At 32.6% G+C, this 26328-nt stretch overlaps 1 protein-coding gene across 19 annotated transcripts in view; it reads right to left on the reverse strand.

Annotated features, from left to right (window-relative positions):
• Positions 1–26328, reverse strand: part of LOC126747673 (F-actin-monooxygenase Mical) — a 68737-nt gene that overhangs the window by 37840 nt on the left and 4569 nt on the right. For 17 of the 19 annotated variants that reach the window (XM_050456443.1, XM_050456441.1, XM_050456434.1 and 14 more), the window contains exons 2-14: positions 23290–23748; positions 22982–23225; positions 22780–22920; positions 22507–22724; positions 21315–21778; positions 21105–21253; positions 20824–21045; positions 18317–18444; positions 18001–18265; positions 17069–17827; positions 15157–15446; positions 14805–15080; positions 14423–14635 (exon numbers count right to left, since the gene is read on the reverse strand). In XM_050456443.1, coding sequence (XP_050312400.1) covers positions 14423–14635; positions 14805–15080; positions 15157–15446; positions 17069–17827; positions 18001–18265; positions 18317–18444; positions 20824–21045; positions 21105–21253; positions 21315–21778; positions 22507–22724; positions 22780–22920; positions 22982–23225; positions 23290–23670 — 3750 coding nt within the window. In that variant the 5' untranslated portion in view covers positions 23671–23748. The remainder of the gene's footprint in view (positions 1–14422; positions 14636–14804; positions 15081–15156; positions 15447–17068; positions 17828–18000; positions 18266–18316; positions 18445–20823; positions 21046–21104; positions 21254–21314; positions 21779–22506; positions 22725–22779; positions 22921–22981; positions 23226–23289; positions 23749–26328) is intronic. The other 2 variants (XM_050456442.1, XM_050456446.1) reach the window with 2 other exon arrangements.

The following is a 26328-nucleotide window of genomic DNA, read 5'->3' on the forward strand; positions in this document are numbered from 1 at the left end:
ATATGAAAAAAACCAAAATTGGTCAAAATTTTGACTTTTTTTTGGAGTAGATCCTTGAAACTTTCCAGATTGTTATAATTAATAATTTCCTTACTGGTAGTTTTTAAATCAACTCTCTACGTACAATAAAACAGAATTTGTCCCCCAAAAGCAAAGTTTTTTATATGAAAGAAACCAAAATTGCCCAAAATTTTGACTTTTTTTTAGAGTAAGCTCTTGAAACTTTCCAGATAGTTATAATTAACGATGTCCTTACTGGTAGTTTTTAAATCAACTCTCTACGTACAATAGAACAGAATTTGTCCCAGAAAAGCAAAGTTTTTCATATGAAAAAAACCAAAATTGGTCAAAATTTTGACTTTTTTTTAGAGTAGATCCTTGAAACTTTCCAGATTGTTATAATTAATAATTTCCTTACTGGTAGTTTTTAAATCAACTCTCTACGTACAATAAAACAGAATTTGTCCCCCAAAAGCAAAGTTTTTTATATGAAAAAAACCAAAATTGCCCAAAATTTTGACTTTTTTTTAGAGTAAGCTCTTGAAACTTTCCAGATAGTTATAATTAACGATTTCCTTACTGGTAGTTTTTAAATCAACTCTCTACGTACAATAGAACAGAATTTGTCCCAGAAAAGCAAAGTTTTTCATATGAAAAAAACCAAAATTGGTCAAAATTTTGACTTTTTTTTGGAGTAGATCCTTGAAACTTTCCAGATTGTTATAATTAATGATTTCCTTACTGGTAGTTTTTAAATCAACTCTCTACGTACAATAGAACAGAATTTGTCCCAGAAAAGCAAAGTTTTTCATATGAAAAAAACCAAAATTGGTCAAAATTTTGACTTTTTTTTGGAGTAGATCCTTGAAACTTTCCAGATTGTTATAATTAATGATGTCCTTACTGGTAGTTTTTAAATCAACTCTCTACGTACAATAGAACAGAATTTGTCCCAGAAAAGCAAAGTTTTTCATATGAAAAAAACCAAAATTGGTCAAAATTTTGACTTTTTTTTGGAGTAGATCCTTGAAACTTTCCAGATTGTTATAATTAATGATGTCCTTACTGGTAGTTTTTAAATCAACTCTCTACGTACAATAGAACAGAATTTGTCCCAGAAAAGCAAAGTTTTTCATATGAAAAAAACCAAAATTGGTCAAAATTTTGACTTTTTTTTGGAGTAGATCCTTGAAACTTTCCAGATTGTTATAATTAATGATTTCCTTACTGGTAGTTTTTAAATCAACTCTCTACGTACAATAGAACAGAATTTGTCCCCCAAAAGCAAAGTTTTTTATATGAAAAAAACCAAAATTGCCCAAAATTTTGACTTTTTTTTAGAGTAAGCTCTTGAAACTTTCCAGATTGTTATAATTAACGATTTCCTTACTGGTAGTTTTTAAATCAACTCTCTACATACAATAGAACAGAATTTGTCCCCCAAAAGCAAAGTTTTTTATATGAAAAAAACCAAAATTGCCCAAAATTTTGACTTTTTTTTAGAGTAAGCTCTTGAAACTTTCCAGATAGTTATAATTAACGATTTCCTTACTGGTAGTTTTTAAATCAACTCTCTACGTACAATAGAACAGAATTTGTCCCAGAAAAGCAAAGTTTTTCATATGAAAAAAACCAAAATTGGTCAAAATTTTGACTTTTTTTTGGAGTAGATCCTTGAAACTTTCTAGATTGTTATAATTAATGATTTCCTTACTGGTAGTTTTTAAATCAACTCTCTACGTACAATAGAACAGAATTTGTCCCCCAAAAGCAAAGTTTTTTATATGAAAAAAACCAAAATTGCCCAAAATTTTGACTTTTTTTTAGAGTAAGCTCTTGAAACTTTCCAGATTGTTATAATTAATGATTTCCTTACTGGTAGTTTTTAAATCAACTCTTTACGTACAATAGAACAGAATTTGTCCCCCAAAAGCAAAGTTTTTTATATGAAAAAAACCAAAATTGCCCAAAATTTTGACTTTTTTTTAGAGTAAGCTCTTGAAACTTTCCAGATTGTTATAATTAACGATTTCCTTACTGGTAGTTTTTAAATCAACTCTCTACATACAATAGAACAGAATTTGTCCCCCAAAAGCAAAGTTTTTTATATGAAAAAAACCAAAATTGCCCAAAATTTTGACTTTTTTTTAGAGTAAGCTCTTGAAACTTTCCAGATAGTTATAATTAATGATGTCCTTACTGGTAGTTTTTAAATCAACTCTCTACGTACAATAAAACAGAATTTGTCCCAGAAAAGCAAAGTTTTTCATATGAAAAAAACCAAAATTGGTCAAAATTTTGACTTTTTTTTGGAGTAGATCCTTGAAACTTTCCAGATTGTTATAATTAATGATTTCCTTACTGGTAGTTTTTAAATCAACTCTCTACGTACAATAGAACAGAATTTGTCCCCCAAAAGCAAAGTTTTTTATATGAAAAAAACCAAAATTGCCCAAAATTTTGACTTTTTTTTAGAGTAAGCTCTTGAAACTTTCCAGATAGTTATAATTAACGATTTCCTTACTGGTAGTTTTTAAATCAACTCTCTACGTACAATAGAACAGAATTTGTCCCAGAAAAGCAAAGTTTTTCATATGAAAAAAACCAAAATTGGTCAAAATTTTGACTTTTTTTTGGAGTAGATCCTTGAAACTTTCCAGATTGTTATAATTAATGATGTCCTTACTGGTAGTTTTTAAATCAACTCTCTACGTACAATAGAACAGAATTTGTCCCAGAAAAGCAAAGTTTTTCATATGAAAAAAACCAAAATTGGTTAAAATTTTGACTTTTTTTTGGAGTAGATCCTTGAAACTTTCCAGATTGTTATAATTAATGATTTCCTTACTGGTAGTTTTTAAATCAACTCTCTACGTACAATAGAACAGAATTTGTCCCCCAAAAGCAAAGTTTTTTATATGAAAAAAACCAAAATTGGTCAAAATTTTGACTTTTTTTTGGAGTAGATCCTTGAAACTTTCTAGATTGTTATAATTAATGATTTCCTTACTGGTAGTTTTTAAATCAACTCTCTACGTACAATAGAACAGAATTTGTCCCAGAAAAGCAAAGTTTTTCATATGAAAAAAACCAAAATTGGTCAAAATTTTGACTTTTTTTTGGAGTAGATCCTTGAAACTTTCTAGATTGTTATAATTAATGATTTCCTTACTGGTAGTTTTTAAATCAACTCTCTACGTACAATAGAACAGAATTTGTCCCCCAAAAGCAAAGTTTTTTATATGAAAAAAACCAAAATTGCCCAAAATTTTGACTTTTTTTTAGAGTAAGCTCTTGAAACTTTCCAGATTGTTATAATAAATGATTTCCTTACTGGTAGTTTTTAAATCAACTCTTTACGTACAATAGAACAGAATTTGTCCCCCAAAAGCAAAGTTTTTTATATGAAAAAAACCAAAATTGCCCAAAATTTTGACTTTTTTTTAGAGTAAGCTCTTGAAACTTTTCAGATAGTTATAATTAACGATTTCCTTACTGGTAGTTTTTAAATCAACTCTCTACGTACAATAGAACAGAATTTGTCCCAGAAAAGCAAAGTTTTTCATATGAAAAAAACCAAAATTGGTCAAAATTTTGACTTTTTTTTGGAGTAGATCCTTGAAACTTTCCAGATTGTTATAATTAATGATTTCCTTACTGGTAGTTTTTAAATCAACTCTCTACATACAATAGAACAGAATTTGTCCCCCAAAAGCAAAGTTTTTCATATGAAAAAAACGAAAAGTGGCCAAAATTTTGACTTTTTTTTAGAGTAAGCTCTTGAAACTTTCCAGATTGTTATAATTAATGATTTCCTTACTGGTAGTTTTTAAATCGACTCTCTATGTACAATAGAACAGAATTTGTCCCCCAAAAGCAAAGTTTTTCATATGAAAAAAACGAAAAGTGGCCAAAATTTTGACTTTTTTTTAGAGTAAGCTCTTGAAACTTTCCAAATTGTTATAATTAATGATTTCCTTACTAATAGTTTTTAAATCGACTCTCTATGTACAATAGAACAGAATTTGTACCCCAAAAGCAAAGTTTTTCATATGAAAAAAACGAAAAATGGCCAAAATTTTGACTTTTTTTTGGAGTAAGCTCTTGAAACTTTCCAGATTGATATAATTAACGATTTCCTTACTGGTAGTTTCTAAATCAACTCTCTACGTACAATAGAACAGAATTTGTCCCCCAAAAGCAAAGTTTTTCATATGAAAAAAACCAAAATTGCCCAAAATTTTGACTTTTTTTTAGAGTAAGCTCTTGAAACTTTCCAGATTGTTATAATTAATGATTTCCTTACTGGTAGTTTTTAAATCAACTCTCTACATACAATAGAACAGAATTTGTCCCCCAAAAGCAAAGTTTTTAATATGAAAAAAACCAAAATTGGTCAAAATTTTGACTTTTTTTGGAGTAGATCCTTGAAACTTTCCAGATTGTTATATTTAATGATTTCCTTACTGGTAGTTTTTAAATCAACTCTCTACGTACAATAGAACAGAATTTGTCCCCCAAAAGCAAGGTTTTTCATATGAAAAAAACGAAAAGTGGCCAAAATTTTGGCTTTTTTTTAGAGTAAGCTCTTGAAACTTTCCAGATAGTTATAATTAATGATTTCCTTACTGGTAGTTTTTAAATCAACTCTCTACGTACAATAGAACAGAATTTGTCCCCCAAAAGCAAAGTTTTTTATATGAAAAAAACCAAAATTGCCCAAAATTTTGACTTTTTTTGGAGTAGATCCTTGAAACTTTCCAGATTGTTATATTTAATGATTTCCTTACTGGTAGTTTTTAAATCAACTCTCTACGTACAATAGAACAGAATTTGTCCCCCAAAATCAAGGTTTTTCATATGAAAAAAACGAAAAGTGGCCAAAATTTTGGCTTTTTTTTAGAGTAAGCTCTTGAAACTTTCCAGATTGTTATAACTAACGATTTCCTTACTGGTAGTTTTTAAATCAACTCTCTACATACAATAGAACAGAATTTGTCCCCCAAAAGCAAAGTTTTTCATATGAAAAAAACCAAAATTGGTCAAAATTTTGACTTTTTTTTGGAGTAGATCCTTGAAACTTTCCAGATTGTTATAATTAATGATTTCCTTACTGGTAGTTTCTAAATCAACTCTCTACGTACAATAGAACAGAATTTGTCCCCCAAAAGCAAAGTTTTTCATATGAAAAAAACGAAAAGTGGCCAAAATTTTGACTTTTTTTTGGAGTAGATCCTTGAAACTTTCCAGATTGTTATAATTAATGCTTTCCTTACTGGTAGTTTTTAAATCAACTCTCTACGTATAATAGAACAGAATTTGTCCCCCAAAAGCAAAGTTTTTCATATGAAAAAAACGAAAAGTGGCCAAAATTTTGACTTTTTTTTGGAGTAGATCCTTGAATCTTTCCAGATTGTTATAATTAATGATTTCCTTACTGGTAGTTTTTAAATCAACTCTCTACGTACAATAGAAAAGAATTTGTCCCAGAAAAGCAAAGTTTTTTATATGAAAAAAACCAAAATTGCCCAAAATTTTGACTTTTTTTTAGAGTAAGCTCTTGAAACTTTCCAGATTGTTATAATTAATGATTTCCTTACTGGTAGTTTTTAAATCAACTCTCTACGTACAATAGAACAGAATTTGTCCCAGAAAAGCAAAGTTTTTTATATGAAAAAAACCAAAATTGCCCAAAATTTTGACTTTTTTTTAGAGTAAGCTCTTGAAACTTTCCAGATAGTTATAATTAACGATTTCCTTACTGGTAGTTTTTAAATCAACTCTCTACGTACAATAGAACAGAATTTGTCCCAGAAAAGCAAAGTTTTTCATATGAAAAAAACCAAAATTGGTCAAAATTTTGACTTTTTTTTGGAGTAGATCCTTGAAACTTTCTAGATTGTTATAATTAATGATTTCCTTACTGGTAGTTTTTAAATCAACTCTCTACGTACAATAGAACAGAATTTGTCCCCCAAAAGCAAAGTTTTTTATATGAAAAAAACCAAAATTGCCCAAAATTTTGACTTTTTTTTAGAGTAAGCTCTTGAAACTTTCCAGATAGTTATAATTAACGATTTCCTTACTGGTAGTTTTTAAATCAACTCTCTACGTACAATAGAACAGAATTTGTCCCAGAAAAGCAAAGTTTTTCATATGAAAAAAACCAAAATTGGTCAAAATTTTGACTTTTTTTTGGAGTAGATCCTTGAAACTTTCTAGATTGTTATAATTAATGATTTCCTTACTGGTAGTTTTTAAATCAACTCTCTACGTACAATAGAACAGAATTTGTCCCCCAAAAGCAAGGTTTTTCATATGAAAAAAACGAAAAGTGGCCAAAATTTTGGCTTTTTTTTAGAGTAAGCTCTTGAAACTTTCCAGATAGTTATAATTAATGATTTCCTTACTGGTAGTTTTTAAATCAACTCTCTACGTACAATAGAACAGAATTTGTCCCCCAAAAGCAAAGTTTTTTATATGAAAAAAACCAAAATTGCCCAAAATTTTGACTTTTTTTGGAGTAGATCCTTGAAACTTTCCAGATTGTTATATTTAATGATTTCCTTACTGGTAGTTTTTAAATCAACTCTCTACGTACAATAGAACAGAATTTGTCCCCCAAAATCAAGGTTTTTCATATGAAAAAAACGAAAAGTGGCCAAAATTTTGGCTTTTTTTTAGAGTAAGCTCTTGAAACTTTCCAGATTGTTATAACTAACGATTTCCTTACTGGTAGTTTTTAAATCAACTCTCTACATACAATAGAACAGAATTTGTCCCCCAAAAGCAAAGTTTTTCATATGAAAAAAACCAAAATTGGTCAAAATTTTGACTTTTTTTTGGAGTAGATCCTTGAAACTTTCCAGATTGTTATAATTAATGATTTCCTTACTGGTAGTTTCTAAATCAACTCTCTACGTACAATAGAACAGAATTTGTCCCCCAAAAGCAAAGTTTTTCATATGAAAAAAACGAAAAGTGGCCAAAATTTTGACTTTTTTTTGGAGTAGATCCTTGAAACTTTCCAGATTGTTATAATTAATGCTTTCCTTACTGGTAGTTTTTAAATCAACTCTCTACGTATAATAGAACAGAATTTGTCCCCCAAAAGCAAAGTTTTTCATATGAAAAAAACGAAAAGTGGCCAAAATTTTGACTTTTTTTTGGAGTAGATCCTTGAATCTTTCCAGATTGTTATAATTAATGATTTCCTTACTGGTAGTTTTTAAATCAACTCTCTACGTACAATAGAAAAGAATTTGTCCCAGAAAAGCAAAGTTTTTTATATGAAAAAAACCAAAATTGCCCAAAATTTTGACTTTTTTTTAGAGTAAGCTCTTGAAACTTTCCAGATTGTTATAATTAATGATTTCCTTACTGGTAGTTTTTAAATCAACTCTCTACGTACAATAGAACAGAATTTGTCCCAGAAAAGCAAAGTTTTTTATATGAAAAAAACCAAAATTGCCCAAAATTTTGACTTTTTTTTAGAGTAAGCTCTTGAAACTTTCCAGATAGTTATAATTAACGATTTCCTTACTGGTAGTTTTTAAATCAACTCTCTACGTACAATAGAACAGAATTTGTCCCAGAAAAGCAAAGTTTTTCATATGAAAAAAACCAAAATTGGTCAAAATTTTGACTTTTTTTTGGAGTAGATCCTTGAAACTTTCTAGATTATTATAATTAATGATTTCCTTACTGGTAGTTTTTAAATCAACTCTCTACGTACAATAGAACAGAATTTGTCCCAGAAAAGCAAAGTTTTTCATATGAAAAAAACCAAAATTGGTCAAAATTTTGACTTTTTTTTGGAGTAGATCCTTGAAACTTTCTAGATTGTTATAATTAATGATTTCCTTACTGGTAGTTTTTAAATCAACTCTCTACGTACAATAGAACAGAATTTGTCCCCCAAAAGCAAAGTTTTTTATATGAAAAAAACCAAAATTGCCCAAAATTTTGACTTTTTTTTAGAGTAAGCTCTTGAAACTTTCCAGATAGTTATAATTAACGATTTCCTTACTGGTAGTTTTTAAATCAACTCTCTACGTACAATAGAACAGAATTTGTCCCAGAAAAGCAAAGTTTTTCATATGAAAAAAACCAAAATTGCCCAAAATTTTGACTTTTTTTTAGAGTAAGCTCTTGAAACTTTCCAGATAGTTATAATTAACGATTTCCTTACTGGTAGTTTTTAAATCAACTCTCTACGTACAATAGAACAGAATTTGTCCCAGAAAAGCAAAGTTTGTCATATGAAAAAAACCAAAATTGGTCAAAATTTTGACTTTTTTTTGGAGTAGATCCTTGAAACTTTCCAGATTGTTATAATTAATGATGTCCTTACTGGTAGTTTTTAAATCAACTCTCTATGTACAATAGAACAGAATTTGTCCCCCAAAAGCAAAGTTTTTCATATGAAAAAAACCAAAATTGGTCAAAATTTTGACTTTTTTTTGGAGTAGATCCTTGAAACTTTCCAGATTGTTATAATTAATGATTTCCTTACTGGTAGTTTTTAAATCAACTCTCTACATACAATAGAACAGAATTTGTCCCCCAAAAGCAAAGTTTTTCATATGAAAAAAACGAAAAGTGGCCAAAATTTTGACTTTTTTTTAGAGTAAGCTCTTGAAACTTTCCAGATTGTTATAATTAATGATTTCCTTACTGGTAGTTTTTAAATCGACTCTCTATGTACAATAGAACAGAATTTGTCCCCCAAAAGCAAAGTTTTTCATATGAAAAAAACGAAAAGTGGCCAAAATTTTGACTTTTTTTTAGAGTAAGCTCTTGAAACTTTCCAAATTGTTATAATTAATGATTTCCTTACTAATAGTTTTTAAATCGACTCTCTATGTACAATAGAACAGAATTTGTACCCCAAAAGCAAAGTTTTTCATATGAAAAAAACGAAAAATGGCCAAAATTTTGACTTTTTTTTGGAGTAAGCTCTTGAAACTTTCCAGATTGATATAATTAACGATTTCCTTACTGGTAGTTTCTAAATCAACTCTCTACGTACAATAGAACAGAATTTGTCCCCCAAAAGCAAAGTTTTTCATATGAAAAAAACCAAAATTGCCCAAAATTTTGACTTTTTTTTAGAGTAAGCTCTTGAAACTTTCCAGATTGTTATAATTAATGATTTCCTTACTGGTAGTTTTTAAATCAACTCTCTACATACAATAGAACAGAATTTGTCCCCCAAAAGCAAAGTTTTTAATATGAAAAAAACCAAAATTGGTCAAAATTTTGACTTTTTTTGGAGTAGATCCTTGAAACTTTCCAGATTGTTATATTTAATGATTTCCTTACTGGTAGTTTTTAAATCAACTCTCTACGTACAATAGAACAGAATTTGTCCCCCAAAAGCAAGGTTTTTCATATGAAAAAAACGAAAAGTGGCCAAAATTTTGGCTTTTTTTTAGAGTAAGCTCTTGAAACTTTCCAGATAGTTATAATTAATGATTTCCTTACTGGTAGTTTTTAAATCAACTCTCTACGTACAATAGAACAGAATTTGTCTCAGAAAAGCAAAGTTTTTTATATGAAAAAAACCAAAATTGCCCAAAATTTTGACTTTTTTTTAGAGTAAGCTCTTGAAACTTTCCAGATAGTTATAATTAATGATTTCCTTACTGGTAGTTTTTAAATCAACTCTCTACGTACAATAGAACAGAATTTGTCCCCCAAAATCAAGGTTTTTCATATGAAAAAAACGAAAAGTGGCCAAAATTTTGGCTTTTTTTTAGAGTAAGCTCTTGAAACTTTCCAGATTGTTATAACTAACGATTTCCTTACTGGTAGTTTTTAAATCAACTCTCTACATACAATAGAACAGAATTTGTCCCCCAAAAGCAAGGTTTTTCATATGAAAAAAACGAAAAGTGGCCAAAATTTTGGCTTTTTTTTAGAGTAAGCTCTTGAAACTTTCCAGATAGTTATAATTAATGATTTCCTTACTGGTAGTTTTTAAATCAACTCTCTACGTACAATAGAACAGAATTTGTCTCAGAAAAGCAAAGTTTTTTATATGAAAAAAACCAAAATTGCCCAAAATTTTGACTTTTTTTTAGAGTAAGCTCTTGAAACTTTCCAGATAGTTATAATTAATGATTTCCTTACTGGTAGTTTTTAAATCAACTCTCTACGTACAATAGAACAGAATTTGTCCCCCAAAAGCAAAGTTTTTTATATGAAAAAAACCAAAATTGCCCAAAATTTTGACTTTTTTTGGAGTAGATCCTTGAAACTTTCCAGATTGTTATATTTAATGATTTCCTTACTGGTAGTTTTTAAATCAACTCTCTACGTACAATAGAACAGAATTTGTCCCCCAAAATCAAGGTTTTTCATATGAAAAAAACGAAAAGTGGCCAAAATTTTGGCTTTTTTTTAGAGTAAGCTCTTGAAACTTTCCAGATTGTTATAACTAACGATTTCCTTACTGGTAGTTTTTAAATCAACTCTCTACATACAATAGAACAGAATTTGTCCCCCAAAAGCAAAGTTTTTAATATGAAAAAAACCAAAATTGGTCAAAATTTTGACTTTTTTTGGAGTAGATCCTTGAAACTTTCCAGATTGTTATATTTAATGATTTCCTTACTGGTAGTTTTTAAATCAACTCTCTACGTACAATAGAACAGAATTTGTCTCAGAAAAGCAAAGTTTTTTATATGAAAAAAACCAAAATTGCCCAAAATTTTGACTTTTTTTTAGAGTAAGCTCTTGAAACTTTCCAGATAGTTATAATTAATGATTTCCTTACTGGTAGTTTTTAAATCAACTCTCTACGTACAATAGAACAGAATTTGTCCCCCAAAATCAAGGTTTTTCATATGAAAAAAACGAAAAGTGGCCAAAATTTTGGCTTTTTTTTAGAGTAAGCTCTTGAAACTTTCCAGATTGTTATAACTAACGATTTCCTTACTGGTAGTTTTTAAATCAACTCTCTACATACAATAGAACAGAATTTGTCCCCCAAAAGCAAGGTTTTTCATATGAAAAAAACGAAAAGTGGCCAAAATTTTGGCTTTTTTTTAGAGTAAGCTCTTGAAACTTTCCAGATAGTTATAATTAATGATTTCCTTACTGGTAGTTTTTAAATCAACTCTCTACGTACAATAGAACAGAATTTGTCTCAGAAAAGCAAAGTTTTTTATATGAAAAAAACCAAAATTGCCCAAAATTTTGACTTTTTTTTAGAGTAAGCTCTTGAAACTTTCCAGATAGTTATAATTAATGATTTCCTTACTGGTAGTTTTTAAATCAACTCTCTACGTACAATAGAACAGAATTTGTCCCCCAAAAGCAAAGTTTTTTATATGAAAAAAACCAAAATTGCCCAAAATTTTGACTTTTTTTGGAGTAGATCCTTGAAACTTTCCAGATTGTTATATTTAATGATTTCCTTACTGGTAGTTTTTAAATCAACTCTCTACGTACAATAGAACAGAATTTGTCCCCCAAAATCAAGGTTTTTCATATGAAAAAAACGAAAAGTGGCCAAAATTTTGGCTTTTTTTTAGAGTAAGCTCTTGAAACTTTCCAGATTGTTATAATTAATGATTTCCTTACTGGTAGTTTTTAAATCAACTCTCTACATACAATAGAACAGAATTTGTCCCCCAAAAGCAAAGTTTTTCATATGAAAAAAACCAAAATTGGTCAAAATTTTGACTTTTTTTTGGAGTAGATCCTTGAAACTTTCCAGATTGTTATAATTAATGATTTCCTTACTGGTAGTTTTTAAATCAACTCTCTACGTATAATAGAACAGAATTTGTCCCCCAAAAGCAAAGTTTTTCATATGAAAAAAACGAAAAGTGGCCAAAATTTTGACTTTTTTTTAGAGTAGATCCTTGAAACTTTCCAGATTGTTATAATTAATGATTTCCTTACTGGTAGTTTTTAAATCAACTCTCTAAGTGCAATAGAACAGAATTTGTCCCCCAAAAGCAAAGTTTTTTGTATGAAAAAAAACCAAAATTGCCCAAAATTTTGACTTTTTTTTAGAGTAAGCTCTTGAAACTTTCCAGATTGTTATAATTAACCATTTTCTTACTGGTAGTTTTTAAATCAACTCTCTACGTACAATAGAACAGAATTTGTCCCAGAAAAGCAAAGTTTTTCATATGAAAAAAACCAAAATTGGTCAAAATTTTGACTTTTTTTTGGAGTAGATCCTTGAAACTTTCCAGATTGTTATAATTAATGATTTCCTTACTGGTAGTTTTTAAATCAACTCTCTACGTACAATAGAACAGAATTTGTCTCCCAAAAGCAAAGTTTTTTTATATGAAAAAAACCAAAATTGCCCAAAATTTTGACTTTTTTTTAGAGTAAGCTCTTGAAACTTTCCAGATTGTTATAATTAACCATTTTCTTACTGGTAGTTTTTAAATCAACTCTCTACGTACAATAGAACAGAATTTGTCCCAGAAAAGTAAAGTTTTTCATATGAAAAAAACCAAAATTGGTCAAAATTTTGACTTTTTTTTGGAGTAGATCCTTGAAACTTTCCAGATTGTTATAATTAATGATTTCCTTACTGGTAGTTTTTAAATCAACTCTCTACGTATAATAGAACAGAATTTGTCCCCCAAAAGCAAAGTTTTTCATATGAAAAAAACGAAAAGTGGCCAAAATTTTGACTTTTTTTTGGAGTAGATCCTTGAAACTTTCCAGATTGTTATAATTAATGCTTTCCTTACTGGCAGTTTTTAAATCAACTCTCTAAGTGCAATAGAACAGAATTTGTCCCCCAAAAGCAAAGTTTTTTGTATGAAAAAAACCAAAATTGCCCAAAATTTTGACTTTTTTTTAGAGTAAGCTCTTGAAACTTTCCAGATTGTTATAATTAACCATTTTCTTACTGGTAGTTTTTAAATCAACTCTCTACGTATAATAGAACAGAATTTGTCCCCCAAAAGCAAAGTTTTTCATATGAAAAAAACCAAAATTGGTCAAAATTTCGACTTTTTTTTGGAGTAGATCCTTGAAACTTTCCAGATTGTTATATTTAATGATTTCCTTACTGGTAGTTTTTAAATCAACTCTCTACATACAATAGAACAGAATTTGTCCCCCAAAAGCAAAGTTTTTCATATGAAAAAAACCAAAATTGGTCAAAATTTTGACTTTTTTTTGGAGTAGATCCTTGAAACTTTCCAGATTGTTATAATTAATGATTTCCTTACTGGTAGTTTTTAAATCAACTCTCTACGTATAATAGAACAGAATTTGTCCCCCAAAAGCAAAGTTTTTCATATGAAAAAAACGAAAAGTGGCCAAAATTTTGACTTTTTTTTGGAGTAGATCCTTGAAACTTTCCAGATTGTTATAATTAATGATTTCCTTACTGGTAGTTTTTAAATCAACTCTCTACGTACAATAGAACAGAATTTGTCCCCCAAAAGCAAAGTTTTTTATATGAAAAAAACCAAAATTGCCCAAAATTTTGACTTTTTTTTAGAGTAAGCTCTTGAAACTTTCCAGATTGTTATAATTAATGATTTCCTTACTGGTAGTTTTTAAATCAACTCTCTACGTACAATAGAACAGAATTTGTCCCAGAAAAGCAAAGTTTTTCATATGAAAAAAACCAAAATTGGTCAAAATTTTGACTTTTTTTTAGAGTAGATCCTTGAAACTTTCCAGATTGTTATAATTAATGATTTCCTTACTGGTAGTTTTTAAATCAACTCTCTACATACAATAGAACAGAATTTGTCCCCCAAAAGCAAAGTTTTTCATATGAAAAAACGAAAAGTGGCCAAAATTTTGACTTTTTTTTAGAGTAAGCTCTTGAAACTTTTCAGATTATTATAATTAATGATTTCCTTACTGGTAGTTTTTAAATCAACTCTCTACGTAGAATAGAACAGAATTTGTCCCTCAAAAGCAAAGTTTTTCATATGAAAAAAACCAAAATTGGCCAAAATTTTGACTTTTTTGGGGGTAAGCTCTTGAAACTTTCCACACTATTATAATTAATGATTTCCTTCCCGGTAGTTTTTAAATCAACTCTCTACGTACAATAGAACAGAATTTGTCCCCCAAAAGCAAAGTTTTTCACATAAAAAAAAACAAAATTGGTAAGTACCTAAGGCGTTTAAAAGAAATCAATCATCCTCAGTCTTTCATACACCATCGAAATAAAACAACCCCATTTTATTTACGACTAATTAATTTTTTTTCAACCCTATACCCAAATCCCCGCGAACGAAGTGTCAGGCGTCTCGTACACGGCCGGATTCACCAACTGATCGAAGGCGGTTATCAGCAGGAACACCGCAAGGACATTCGCAAAATTCCAAAGAATTTTGCCGATCTGAAAGAAGAGTTTGAGGATTCGGCAGGGAACGAGGACCAGGAGCAAGGGGAGGGGCGGTGCGGCGAGTCAACTTACCACACTCGGTCCAGTCCGTTCCAAAGTCGCGCGTTTCTTGCGCTGCTTCCGGTCCAGGCTTCCAGGTTTCGTTTGGATCAAGTCGGCGTGTCTCTTGTGACGACTGGAAGGTCTGGAGGGAGGCCCCGTCGTTATCGGGAACAGGGGAGGCTGATGGGTTTTTATCGATTTTATCGAGAACTCGCTCGGTTTCGTCACGTTTTCCGGCAGTTCCTGAGGGGAAAATTAAGGGATTTTTTCTGGATTTGTACAATAGTCCTTCAATAAATTGACACGGTCAAAGGCTATACAAACATCCAAATATTTTGATAAATAATGAACTGATTTTGTCAAACGAAAGCTAAGTAAACAATATCTTTTAAGGGTTAAAAAAGGCACATACAGGCTCATTTCCCTCCATAATAACGGCGAACTCAACAGGGGGGGCCGACTGACTTTTAAGGTTAAACTGGCTGTACTTGCTGACCGGTTTAGGGACGTTGGAGCCCCTCGAGCGTTGCTTGGGAATTTTTAACTTTGAGGCGCGTTTCGCCGGTTTAACCAAGTCCCGGAGGTCTTCGTGTGAGGAGTTTTCCTCCATACACTTAATCACTTCGGTGCGTTGCTCCACCTTCACCCCGTCATACTCAGTCGACCTTGTCTTGCACGAGGCCAAAGCCTGAGAGGGAAACAAGAGGTGAAACCCCAAAATAACCCCCTAAAAAACCGCGTTTTTTTCCAACGATTCAACTGACCGTAGGCTCGTCAAAGTTCGGTTCGTGGTCTCCCTCCTGAAAATCGTGTCTCCTGATCCAGTTTTGAACCCGACCGTAGACCTGCGGGGAGAAAATGTCCCCGTCTGTCTCCCGGAAAGTCATGGTTTTACTCCTCTTCGCAATTTTGTCGCCGTCGTTCCCAGGCATGTCTCCCGAATGACCCTCGTAAACCCGATTATTATTTTCTTGGAAATTTTCACGAATTTGACATGTCTGACAGTGACGGGACGGTTTGACGGCGGTCTGGTGTTTGTTCAGGTGGGGGGTACCTTGAAATATTCGCGTGATCCAGTTTGGATGTGGTAAAAGTTGAATTAGGAAGTTTTAATTAAATTTTTCTCAAGAACCCTTGGGTTTCCCAAAATTTTTGTCGGTATAGAAAACGTGCCCATTAATTAGTTTTCTATTTCACTTTTTGTTTCACGTCTCTATCTTTAATAGTTAAAAAGTTATCCCAATTTGTGAAAATCACCCATATTGTAAAAATGGTAAAATACATAAATGTCACTTTTTCTCAAAAACCATTAATTTTTCAAAAAAAATTGTAAGTACATAAAAGGTTCCAATTAATTAGTTTATCATTTCACTTTTTGTTTCATATCTCTACCACTAATAGCAACAAACTTATCCTAAATTTTGAAAATCACCCAAAATGTAAATATGGCAAATAACCTAAATGTCACCTTTACTCAAAAACCCTTATTTTTTCAAAAAAACTTGTAGATACATAAGAGGTTCCAATTAATTAGTTTTCAATTTCACTTTTTGTTTCATATCTCTACCACTAATAGCAACAAACTTATCCTAAATTTTGAAAATCACCCAAATTGTGAAAATGGCAAATAAACTAAATGTCACCTTTACTCAAAAACCCTTAGTTTTTCAAAAAAACTTGTAGATACATAAAAGGTTCCAATTAATTAGTTTTCAATTTCACTTTTTGTTTCATATCTCTACCACTAATAGCAACAAACTTATCCTAAATTTTGAAAATCACCCAAAATGTAAATATGGCAAATAACCTAAATGTCACCTTTACTCAAAAACCCTTATTTTTTCAAAAAAACTTGTAGATACATAAAAGGTTCCAATTAATTAGTTTTCAATTTCACTTTTTGTTTCATATCTCTACCACTAATAGCAACAAACTTATCCTAAATTTTGAAAATCACCCATATTGTAAAAATGGCAAATAACCTAAATGTCACCTTTACTCAAAAACCCTTAGTTTTTCAAAAAAACTTGTAGATACATAAAAGGTTCCAATTAATTAGTTTTCAATTTCACTTTTTGTTTCATATCTCTACCACTAATAGCAACAAACTTATCCTAAATTTTGAAAATCACCCAAATTGTAAAAATGGCAAATAACCTAAATGTCACCTTTTCTCAAAAACTCTTAGTTTTTCAAAAAAACTTGTAGACGCATAAAAGGTTCCAATTAATTAGTTTTCCATTTCACTTTTTGTTTCATATCTCTACCACTAATAGCAACAAACTTATCCTAAATTTTGAAAATCACCCAAATTGTAAAAATGGCAAATAACCTAAATGTCACCTTTTCTCAAAAACCCTTAGTTTTTCAAAAAAACTTGTAGACGCATAAAAGGTTCCAATTAATTAGTTTTCAATTTCACTTTTTGTTTCATATCTCTACCACTAATAGCAACAAACTTATCCTAAATTTTGAAAATCACCCATATTGTAAAAATGGCAAATAACCTAAATGTCACCTTTACTCAAAAACCCTTAGTTTTTCAAAAAAACCTGTAGATACATAAAAGGTTCCAATTAATTAGTTTTCAATTTCACTTTTTGTTTCATATTTCTACCACTAATAGCAACAAACTTATCCCAAATTTTGAAAATCACCCAAATATGAAAAACATACTTTCAACCAACGGTTTCCTTTTAAAACCCGGAAACCTCCGGGCCTCCAACCTCCCATTAGACGATGCCCCTTTACTTCCCGAAAAATTTTGAAAATTGTCATTTTCAAAAATCTTCTGGACCACAAAACTACCGTCCTTCCGCGTCATTGTCTCTTTAGAAACGAAATTCCTGGAGGTGATTTTCACCAGCCGCTTCGAGGACTCGTAAAACACATTTTGCCTCGTTATGTCGTCATTTCCCGCGTGGATAATCTCAATGTTAATCGTTTCCTGGCTGCTACACACCGAACTAGTTTTCTCGATCACTTCCGGTTCCGCGGGAGGCACTTCCGTCTTATTCAAAACCTCCTCGATTCGCGCCTTTTTTATTCTCAGATGTTTCCTGATCAGTTCCAGGGGGCTGAACCTTTTTAGGCCCAATTGGGGTTTGGAAGTTGAGTTTTTGTTTTCTAGGGGAGTTTTCGAGGGGATTTCCAACGGGTTTTGGGTGTCCTGATAAGGAATCCTTACCGGGACGTCCGGGAACCCCAGGGACTCGAACGAGTCTTTTGTAGTTATAAACGTGTGGCAATGGAAGACGTTTAGGGTTTTTTTGGGGGTTAGTTCGGGGTTTTGAGGGCATTTTTCTTCGGTTTTTTCGGGGATGGCGGCCAGTTTGGCCTTTTTAATTAATTTCTTTTTGGGTTTCGGGGGTTTTTTCTCCAGCAGGTTCACTGAGAGGCACACGTTTCTTGACGAGACTTTTTTCGGTTTATGTTCTAAAAAGGGGACAAATAATTGATGAATATTTGGCGTTTTTTAAACAATTATATCAAGTATAAATCAAATAGAAAACTTAAGGAAATCAAGAAAGTATAAAATATTAAACCGAAGAATTCGAAGGCAAATTAAAGGAAATTCAGGAAAAACTGGAATTGGTTAAGTATGGTACCTCTAGGAACCTCGGCATTATAAGTCAAATCAAAAAACTCCCTCTTTTTCACACTCTTAAGGCTGCCAACGTTACGGGGCAACACCGTTCTCTCGCTAAGGGTTTGCAGGGGCGGATTAATCGCTATTTTAGGGACTTTAGGTCGTTTTTTCACGACCTTTTCCCCCGTTTTATGCACCAGAGGGTACGAGTCGTCTTTGCACCCACTTTTAGGCGATTTCTCACTAAACTTCTGAGGAATTTTCGACAAAACCGCCTTTTTTTTCTAAAAATCTATACTTGCGCCAAAAATTGAAAAAAGGTAAGCGGTACTTACCAGTTTCGGATGCTTGATGTGAGGAATCTCGCCCCTGAACGTATCGTACACCTGAGTGAGGTAAGCGGTCATTACCAAGTAGTCGTTGGTGCGAGTGATTTCCTCGCCGGTCATAAAAGGGGATAAACCTGCGAGAAATTAAAGAAAAAATACTCAAAACAATTTCTAAATCTAATCCAGTTTTCAAAAATTAGTGCAATTGAGACCGCATGACAGAAGTAAAATTTCTTTAGCTCCATTCACATGTATATTTAAGCACAATTTCCGTGCGTAATTTCTTCTAAGTTGATGGTCCTGGAGCACAATTATTCATATTCATGTATCACTTTCTGCCATAATTTCTTATTATTCCCCTGGAAAATTCACAAAATGTGAACCTTAAAATGAATTTATAATTTTATTCACTGTTAAACGTAGAATAATTGATACATTGAACAACAAACATTTATAAAATTGTTCAAGAACGAAATAATCAAGAAATCACCGTTCGGGTAACGCTAGCAAACGGGACGCCATTTTGAAAAGTAAAATTATAAATACATATAAGATGCCAAAAAAAAGCTTTGCATTTCACTTTTTGTTTCATGTCTCTACCTCACGTAGCAACAAACTTATACTAAGTTTTGGAAATCACAGAAATTGTAAAAATGGCAAAAAATCTAAATGTCACTTTTACTCAGAAACCTTTAGTTTTTTAAAAAATGTTGTAGATACATAAAAGGTGCCAATTAATTAGTTTTCTATTTCACTTTTTGTTTCATGTCTCTACCTCAAATAGCAACAAACTTATCCCAAATTATGAAAATCACACAAATTGTAAAAATGGGTAACAGACCTAAGTGTTACTTTTTCTCAAAAACCACTAGTTTATCAAAAAATGGTGTAGATACATAAAAGGTGCCAATTAATTAGTTTTCTATTTCACTTTTTGTTTCATGTTTCCATCTCAAATAGCAACAAACTTATCCTAAATTTCGAAAATCATCCAAATTATAAAAATGGTAAAATACATAAGTGTGACTTTTTCTCAAAAACCATTGGGTTTTCAAAAAAAATTGTAGATACATAAAAGATTCCAATTAATTAGTTTTCCATTTCACTTTTTGTTTTATGTCTCTATCTCTAATATTAAAAAAGTTATACCAATATACGAAAATCACCCATATTGTAAAAATGGAAAAATACATAAATGCCATTTTCTCTCAAAAACCTTTAGTTTTTCAAGAAAAATTGTAGATACATAAATGATTCCAATTAATTAGTTTCTTATGACACTTTTTGTTTCATGTCTCCACCTCAAATAGCAACAAACTTATCCCAAATTTTGAAAATCACACAAATTGTAAAAATGGGTAACAGACCTAAGTGTTACTTTTTCTCAAAAACCACTAGTTTATCAAAAAATGGTGTAGATACATAAAAGGTGCCAATTAATTAGTTTTCTATTTCACTTTTTGTTTCATGTTTCCATCTCAAATAGCAACAAACTTATCCTAAATTTCGAAAATCATCCAAATTATAAAAATGGTAAAATACATAAGTGTGACTTTTTCTCAAAAACCATTGGGTTTTCAAAAAAAATTGTAGATACATAAAAGATTCCAATTAATTAGTTTTCCATTTCACTTTTTGTTTTATGTCTCTATCTCTAATATTAAAAAAGTTATACCAATATACGAAAATCACCCATATTGTAAAAATGGCAAAATACATAAATGCCATTTTCTCTCAAAAACCTTTAGTTTTTCAAGAAAAATTGTAGATACATAAATGATTCCAATTAATTAGTTTCTTATGACACTTTTTGTTTCATGTCTCCACCTCAAATAGCAACAAACTTATCCCAAATTTTGAAAATCACACAAATTGTAAAAATGGGTAACAGACCTAAGTGTTACTTTTTCTCAAAAACCACTAGTTTATCAAAAAATGGTGTAGATACATAAAAGGTGCCAATTAATTAGTTTTCTATTTCACTTTTTGTTTCATGTTTCCATCTCAAATAGCAACAAACTTATCCTAAATTTCGAAAATCATCCAAATTATAAAAATGGTAAAATACATAAGTGTGACTTTTTCTCAAAAACCATTGGGTTTTCAAAAAAAATTGCAGATACATAAAAGATTCCAATTAATTAGTTTTCCATTTCACTTTTTGTTTTATGTCTCTATCTCTAATATTAAAAAAGTTATACCAATATACGAAAATCACCCATATTGTAAAAATGGCAAAAGACATAAATGCCATTTTCTCTCAAAAACCCTTAGTTTTTCAAGAAAAATTGTAGATACATAAATGATTCCAATTGATTAATTTTTCATTTAATTTTTGGTTCCATGTCTCTACCTCAAATAGCCACAAACTAATCCCAATGGAGTGTTGCTGTTTATAGAGTTTTTTGTATATCATTAACATTTTCTTACTCCCCAACTCAAGCATGCCTAAAGAAGTTTTACTTAAAAAAAAAAAAACATTTTTTACCCCCAATAGGGTAAGGGGGACTTACCCAGCTCCTTTTCCAGCACGTCCATGGCCAACTGGTTACAACGCGATGCTTCCCACTCCTTGATGGCCCCGTAGTCTAGCAAATCGGGTCGGTAATGGTGAATAAGGGCGCACAGCACCCTCCCGTTTTCAAACACAGACTTCACATCGGAAATTTCAATTTCCTCGTGCGTTTTTAGCTGCTCAGAGAGCCACGAGAGTAAAACCTCAGAATCCACGTTACCTGTAAATTCAAGGGTCGTTTTGGGGGGGAGGGTTTAAAGGTCGAATTGAGGCACGTACCGCGTCTCCTCTTCTTCGCCACGTGCTCCGGCCTCCCCATGTAGTCCAGGGAGGCGCGTTTCATCCGATCGATACCCTCAGGGTTATCGGTGTCATAGAGGAAAACCGTTTGATGAGGGGTGACCACCCTTTTGTTTAAGTTTGGATACCTAAAGAGGGCGCATGGATTAACCTCTCCGAACAAACAAAGATTCGAGCGAGTCTTGATACCTGGTAGCAGGATCCAAAGTATAAGCCTTCCAATCCTTATTCAGATTATCGGGGGTGGTTTGGGCGAGTAAACGATAAATCGACTCCCTCTCGGCCAAAACGTCCAACGGAGTCATCTGACCGGAGCAGTAGCTCCGGATGGCCCAGGCGGCGTCCAAAGAAGACAGAAAACCCCTGGCGCACCCCGATCCCGTCGGCCAAAACGGCTCCAGTAAACTGTCGCCCACCAAAATCATCAGCAATCGCGTGCCGTTTCTTTCGACCACCTTGCTGGCGTAGTCGGCCGCATACATCGAGGTGAAATCGAACATGGCGACATCTGGGGTGCCGTAGTGGTTCACGGCGAACTCCAGATGGGGCAGTTTGTAGTTGGTGCTGAAGTCAGCCGCCTCGCGGGCGTAACTGTGGAGTCGCTCTTGGTCGACGTTGGCCAGAGCGAGGAGTTTTTCGGTGTCAGCCAGGTCCTACAGTCGAGAATTGAAGGGTTGTAGCAGTTCTGGACATGCTTGTCAATAAGTCAAGAGGTACTCTTCAAATACTAATGTCTTAAATAATATTTTGGAAGCTTTTAATATCAGCCAGTATATTTTTCAGCCAACCAGATTAATTAGAAATAGTGAAGGTATCATCGACTTGATTTGTTATAATAGTGACCTGGAAATTAATGTTGAGGTAAAAGATATCAATAAGATAACTAATACCAATAATGTTACAGATACATAAAAGATGCCAATTAATTAGTTTTCCATTTCACTTTTTGTTTCATGTCCCTACCTCAAATAGCAACAAACTTAGCCTAAGTTCTGAAAATCACCCAAACTGTAAAAACGGCAAAAAACCTAAATGTGACTTTTTCTCAGAAACCATTAGTTTTACAAAAAATATTGTAGATACATAAAAGGTACCAATTAATTAGTTTCCATTTCACTATTTGTTTCATGTCTCTATCTCTAATAGAAGAAAAGTTATGCCAAATTTTATAAATCATACAAATTGTAAAAATTGCAAAAAATTTTTTTATCTACATAAAAGATGCCTACCTGTTGTCCCAAAATCAAATTCGCTGTAAAGTATTGAATTGTGAACTTGTTTATCTTTGGGAAAATAAAATGCTTTATATATTATACATTGATGGCTTTTTCACCACAAGACACAGGACCTCCTGAGGATGTATTCGACCTACGAAACTCACCTGTTTAATGACCCCCTTTTCCAACAAGCTGGCCTTCTTAGCAGTCATGACGAAATAATGCGTGTCGTCCTTATAATAAACGATATTCTCCAGGTCGATCCTGGTCTTCTCCTGCAGCTCCTTGAAGAACTTTTGATTAAAAATGAAGGCCACCCCGCTGATCTCCTCCACCCGTGCCTCCGCCTCCGTCTTCTTATTGATAAAATTAGCGGTGATCGCTAAAAACCACAAAAATCCTTAACCTATCGAGTCCGAATTTCCCACAGGACGTACCTATAGCCAACTTCCCCCTGAACTCTTTACGTTTGAACCCTTGCAAGGTGTTACGCTTGCCGTCCGCCCCAATTATGACGTCAAACTCGTACTGCGACACCGGATGTTGTTCCGGTTTAAACTGACCCCTCCAACCGGTTTCTACGAGAGGGAGATAAAAAAAACATTTAGTTACTCCCCCAACGAGGTGAGTAAAACTCACTTTCAGCCGCGCTAGGCTCGATTAGCCCCTCGAAGCTGACCTCGGTGTGGATTTCAACCCCCAGCAGCAGCGCCACCTTCAGTAAAATGCACTGAAGCTGCCTGATGCTGATGTGATCGATCGCCCCCGCGCAGAACTTGCCGAAGAACTTTTTCGCGCCCAACATGCGCAGATCCTCGATGACAAAAGGCCACAGATGGAGCACATTGTTGCGAGAGAGACGATCGCGTTTCTCCACTACCACCTGATAAACCATGAACACACTTCACCGTGGAAAACTAGAGGGGGTTCCCACGACTTAAACTTACCACTTTAGCACCCAACAGTTGCGCCTCGATGGCTGTGCGCAGGCCGCACGGTCCCGCGCCGATCACCAGTACGCGCAGACCTGCGCACGCCTTCCCTTTGCCGTAGCACTTGTGCGACGCGCGCGCGTCGAACTTTTTCCAGAGCGCCTTGGCGCGCCACGACGTCAAGTTCGCCCTCAGTTTGGGGTAGAAGTGCGGGAACACGTTGGGGCGCAGGTGCAAGAGGTCGCACATCGCCCGATGGTAGCCGAGGATGTTTTTTAGGGTGGCGGCGTTCAGGAATGGCTCGAAGTACTCGTTGGCGTGCGCCGCCTCCAGGCCGGAGACGGGGCGGCCGCGTAAATGGGCGGGCGGGCCGCCGCCCCCGCTGTGCCGCTCCATTTTTTTTATTTAATTTTTTTTTATCCTTTGTCGGTGCGGGGGGTTGAGTGAAGCATCTGGTTAGGGCAGAGTTGGCTTCTGCGAAAGGAGATTTGGAAGGTTTAAGGCGAGTCAAAGAGATGATCAACTGATGAGAAGAGGTCAAAGTTACGACAAGGCTTCAAACATATACAAGACATTTTTTTGGAGTCACAGATATTACATTAAATTAATCGTTTTGTGGTGCATGTAATACAAATATTTGTGACGTTCATGCAATGGAAACTAAACCACGAGGCGAGTACATATTTTTATGTGAAAAACTCTACAAGATGCTCTTAGCCCAACAAGGTGAAAAGTTCCAACTGAAACTGTCTCTTCATGCAATGTCTACAACTAGATTAACCACTAGGATTGAAGCCATTCGCTTATTAATCAACAACTATAAAGATATCGGTGCTTCTTTAGAAACAGTTCTTAAAATGCAAATTAGTTAGTGTTCCACTTCACTTTTTGCTTCATGTCTCTATCTCTAATAGAAGAAAAATTATGCCAAATTTTGGACATCAGCCAAATTGTAAAAATGGCAAAAACCCTAAATGTCACTTTTTCTCGAAAACCCTTAGTTTTTTATAAAATGGTGTATATACATAAAAGGTGGCAATTAATTCGTTTTTCATTTCACTTTTTGTTTCATGTCTCTATCTTTGCAAGAAAAGACGTGCATTAAATTCTCACTTTCATTAAAAGCTATATTGTGCATTAGATTTCCATTTACATTGACATGAGTATTGAATAATATTGATAAACATATCGTTATTAAAATAAATCAAAAAATATGTTTGTTGGATTGGCTGTTTAATTTTCATTTATAAATATGCGCCCTGTAGCCCCTAGAAAGAAAGTGCTGCAATAGCAAATTGAAAAAGAAACGATCATAGATTTTACTTAATTGGTCTTAAAGGAAAGTCAACGAATGCAATATTATTACGATAAACGCCCATTTATATGTATATATATGGACACGATGAAGCATTTCTCGCGAAGATCAAACGAGTTTACAGTGAAAACGAACTGGTGCAAGCCATATAGATGTAAAAATGGCAAAAAACCTAAATGTTACTTTTTATCAAAAACCGTTAGTTTTTCAGAAATAATTGTATCTAGGTAAAAGGTGCCAATTAAGTGGTTTTCCATTTCACTTTTTGTTTCATGTCTCTAGCTTTAATAGAAAAAAAGTTATCCCAAATTGTGAAAATCACCCAACTTGTAAAAATGGCAAAAAACCTAAATGTCACTTTTTATCAAAAACCGTTAGTTTTTCAGAAAAAAATGTATCTAGGTAAAAGGTGCCAATTAATTAGTTTTTCATTTCACTTTTTGTTTCATGTCTCTAGCTTTAATAGTAAAAAAGTTATCCGAAATTGCGAAAATCACCCACCTTGTAAAAATGGCAAAAAACCTAACTGTCACTTTTTCTCAAAAACCGTTAGTTTTTCAGAAAAAATTGTATCTACATAAAAGGTGCCAATTAATTGGTTATCCATTTCACTTTTTGTTTCATATCTCTAGCTTTAATAGCAAAAAAGTTATCCCAAATTATGAAAATCACCCAACTTGTAAAAATGGCAAAAAACCTAAATGTCACTTTTTCTCAAAAACCGTTAGTTTTTCAGAAAAAATTGTATCTACATAAAAAGTGCCAATTAATTGGTTATCCATTTCACTTTTTGTTTCATGTCTCTAGCTTTAATAGCAAAAAAGTTATCCCAAATTGTGAAAATCACCCAACTTGTAAAAATGGCAAAAAACCTAAATGTCACGTTTTCTCAAAAACCGTTAGTTTTTCAGAAAAAAATGTATCTACATAAAAGGTGCCAATTAATTGGTTTTTCATTTCACTTTTTATTTCATGTCTCTACCTTTAATAATTAGAAAGTTATCCCAAATTGTGAAAATCACCCAATTTGTAAAAATGGCAAAAAACCTAAATGTCACTTTTTCTCAAAAACCGTTAGTTTTTCAGAAAAATTGTATCTACATAAAAGGTGCCAATTAATTGGTTATCCATTTCACTTTTTGTTTCATATATCTAGCTTTAATAGCAAAAAAGTTATCCCAAATTATGAAAATCACCCAATTTGTAAAAATGGCAAAAAACCTAAATGTCACTTTTTCTCAAAAACCGTTAGTTTTTCAGAAAAAATTGTATCTACATAAAAGGTGCCAATTAATTGGTTATCCATTTCACTTCTTGTTTCGTGTCTCTAGCTTTAATAGCAAAAAAGTTATCCCAAATTATGAAAATCACCCAATTTGTAAAAATGGCAAAAAACCTAACTGTCACTTTTTCTCAAAAACCGTTAGTTTTTCAGAAAAAATTGTATCTACATAAAAGGTGCCAATTAATTGGTTTTTCATTTCACTTTTTGTTTCATGTCTCTATCTTTAATAGTAAAAAAGTTATCCCAAATTATGAAAATTACCCATTTTGTAAAAATGGCAAAAAACCTAAATGAAACTATTTCTCAAAAACCCTTAGTTTTTCAAAAAAAAATAGATATATAACATAGATACATAAAAGGTGCCAATTAATTAGATTTCCACTTCACTTTTTGTTTCATGTCTCTAGCTTTAATACTAAAAAAGTTGTCCGAAATTGTGAAAATCACCCAACTT

Source organism: Anthonomus grandis, chromosome 19 (genome assembly GCF_022605725.1).
Source record: "Anthonomus grandis grandis chromosome 19, icAntGran1.3, whole genome shotgun sequence".
Classification (NCBI taxonomy): Eukaryota; Metazoa; Arthropoda; class Insecta; order Coleoptera; family Curculionidae; genus Anthonomus; species Anthonomus grandis.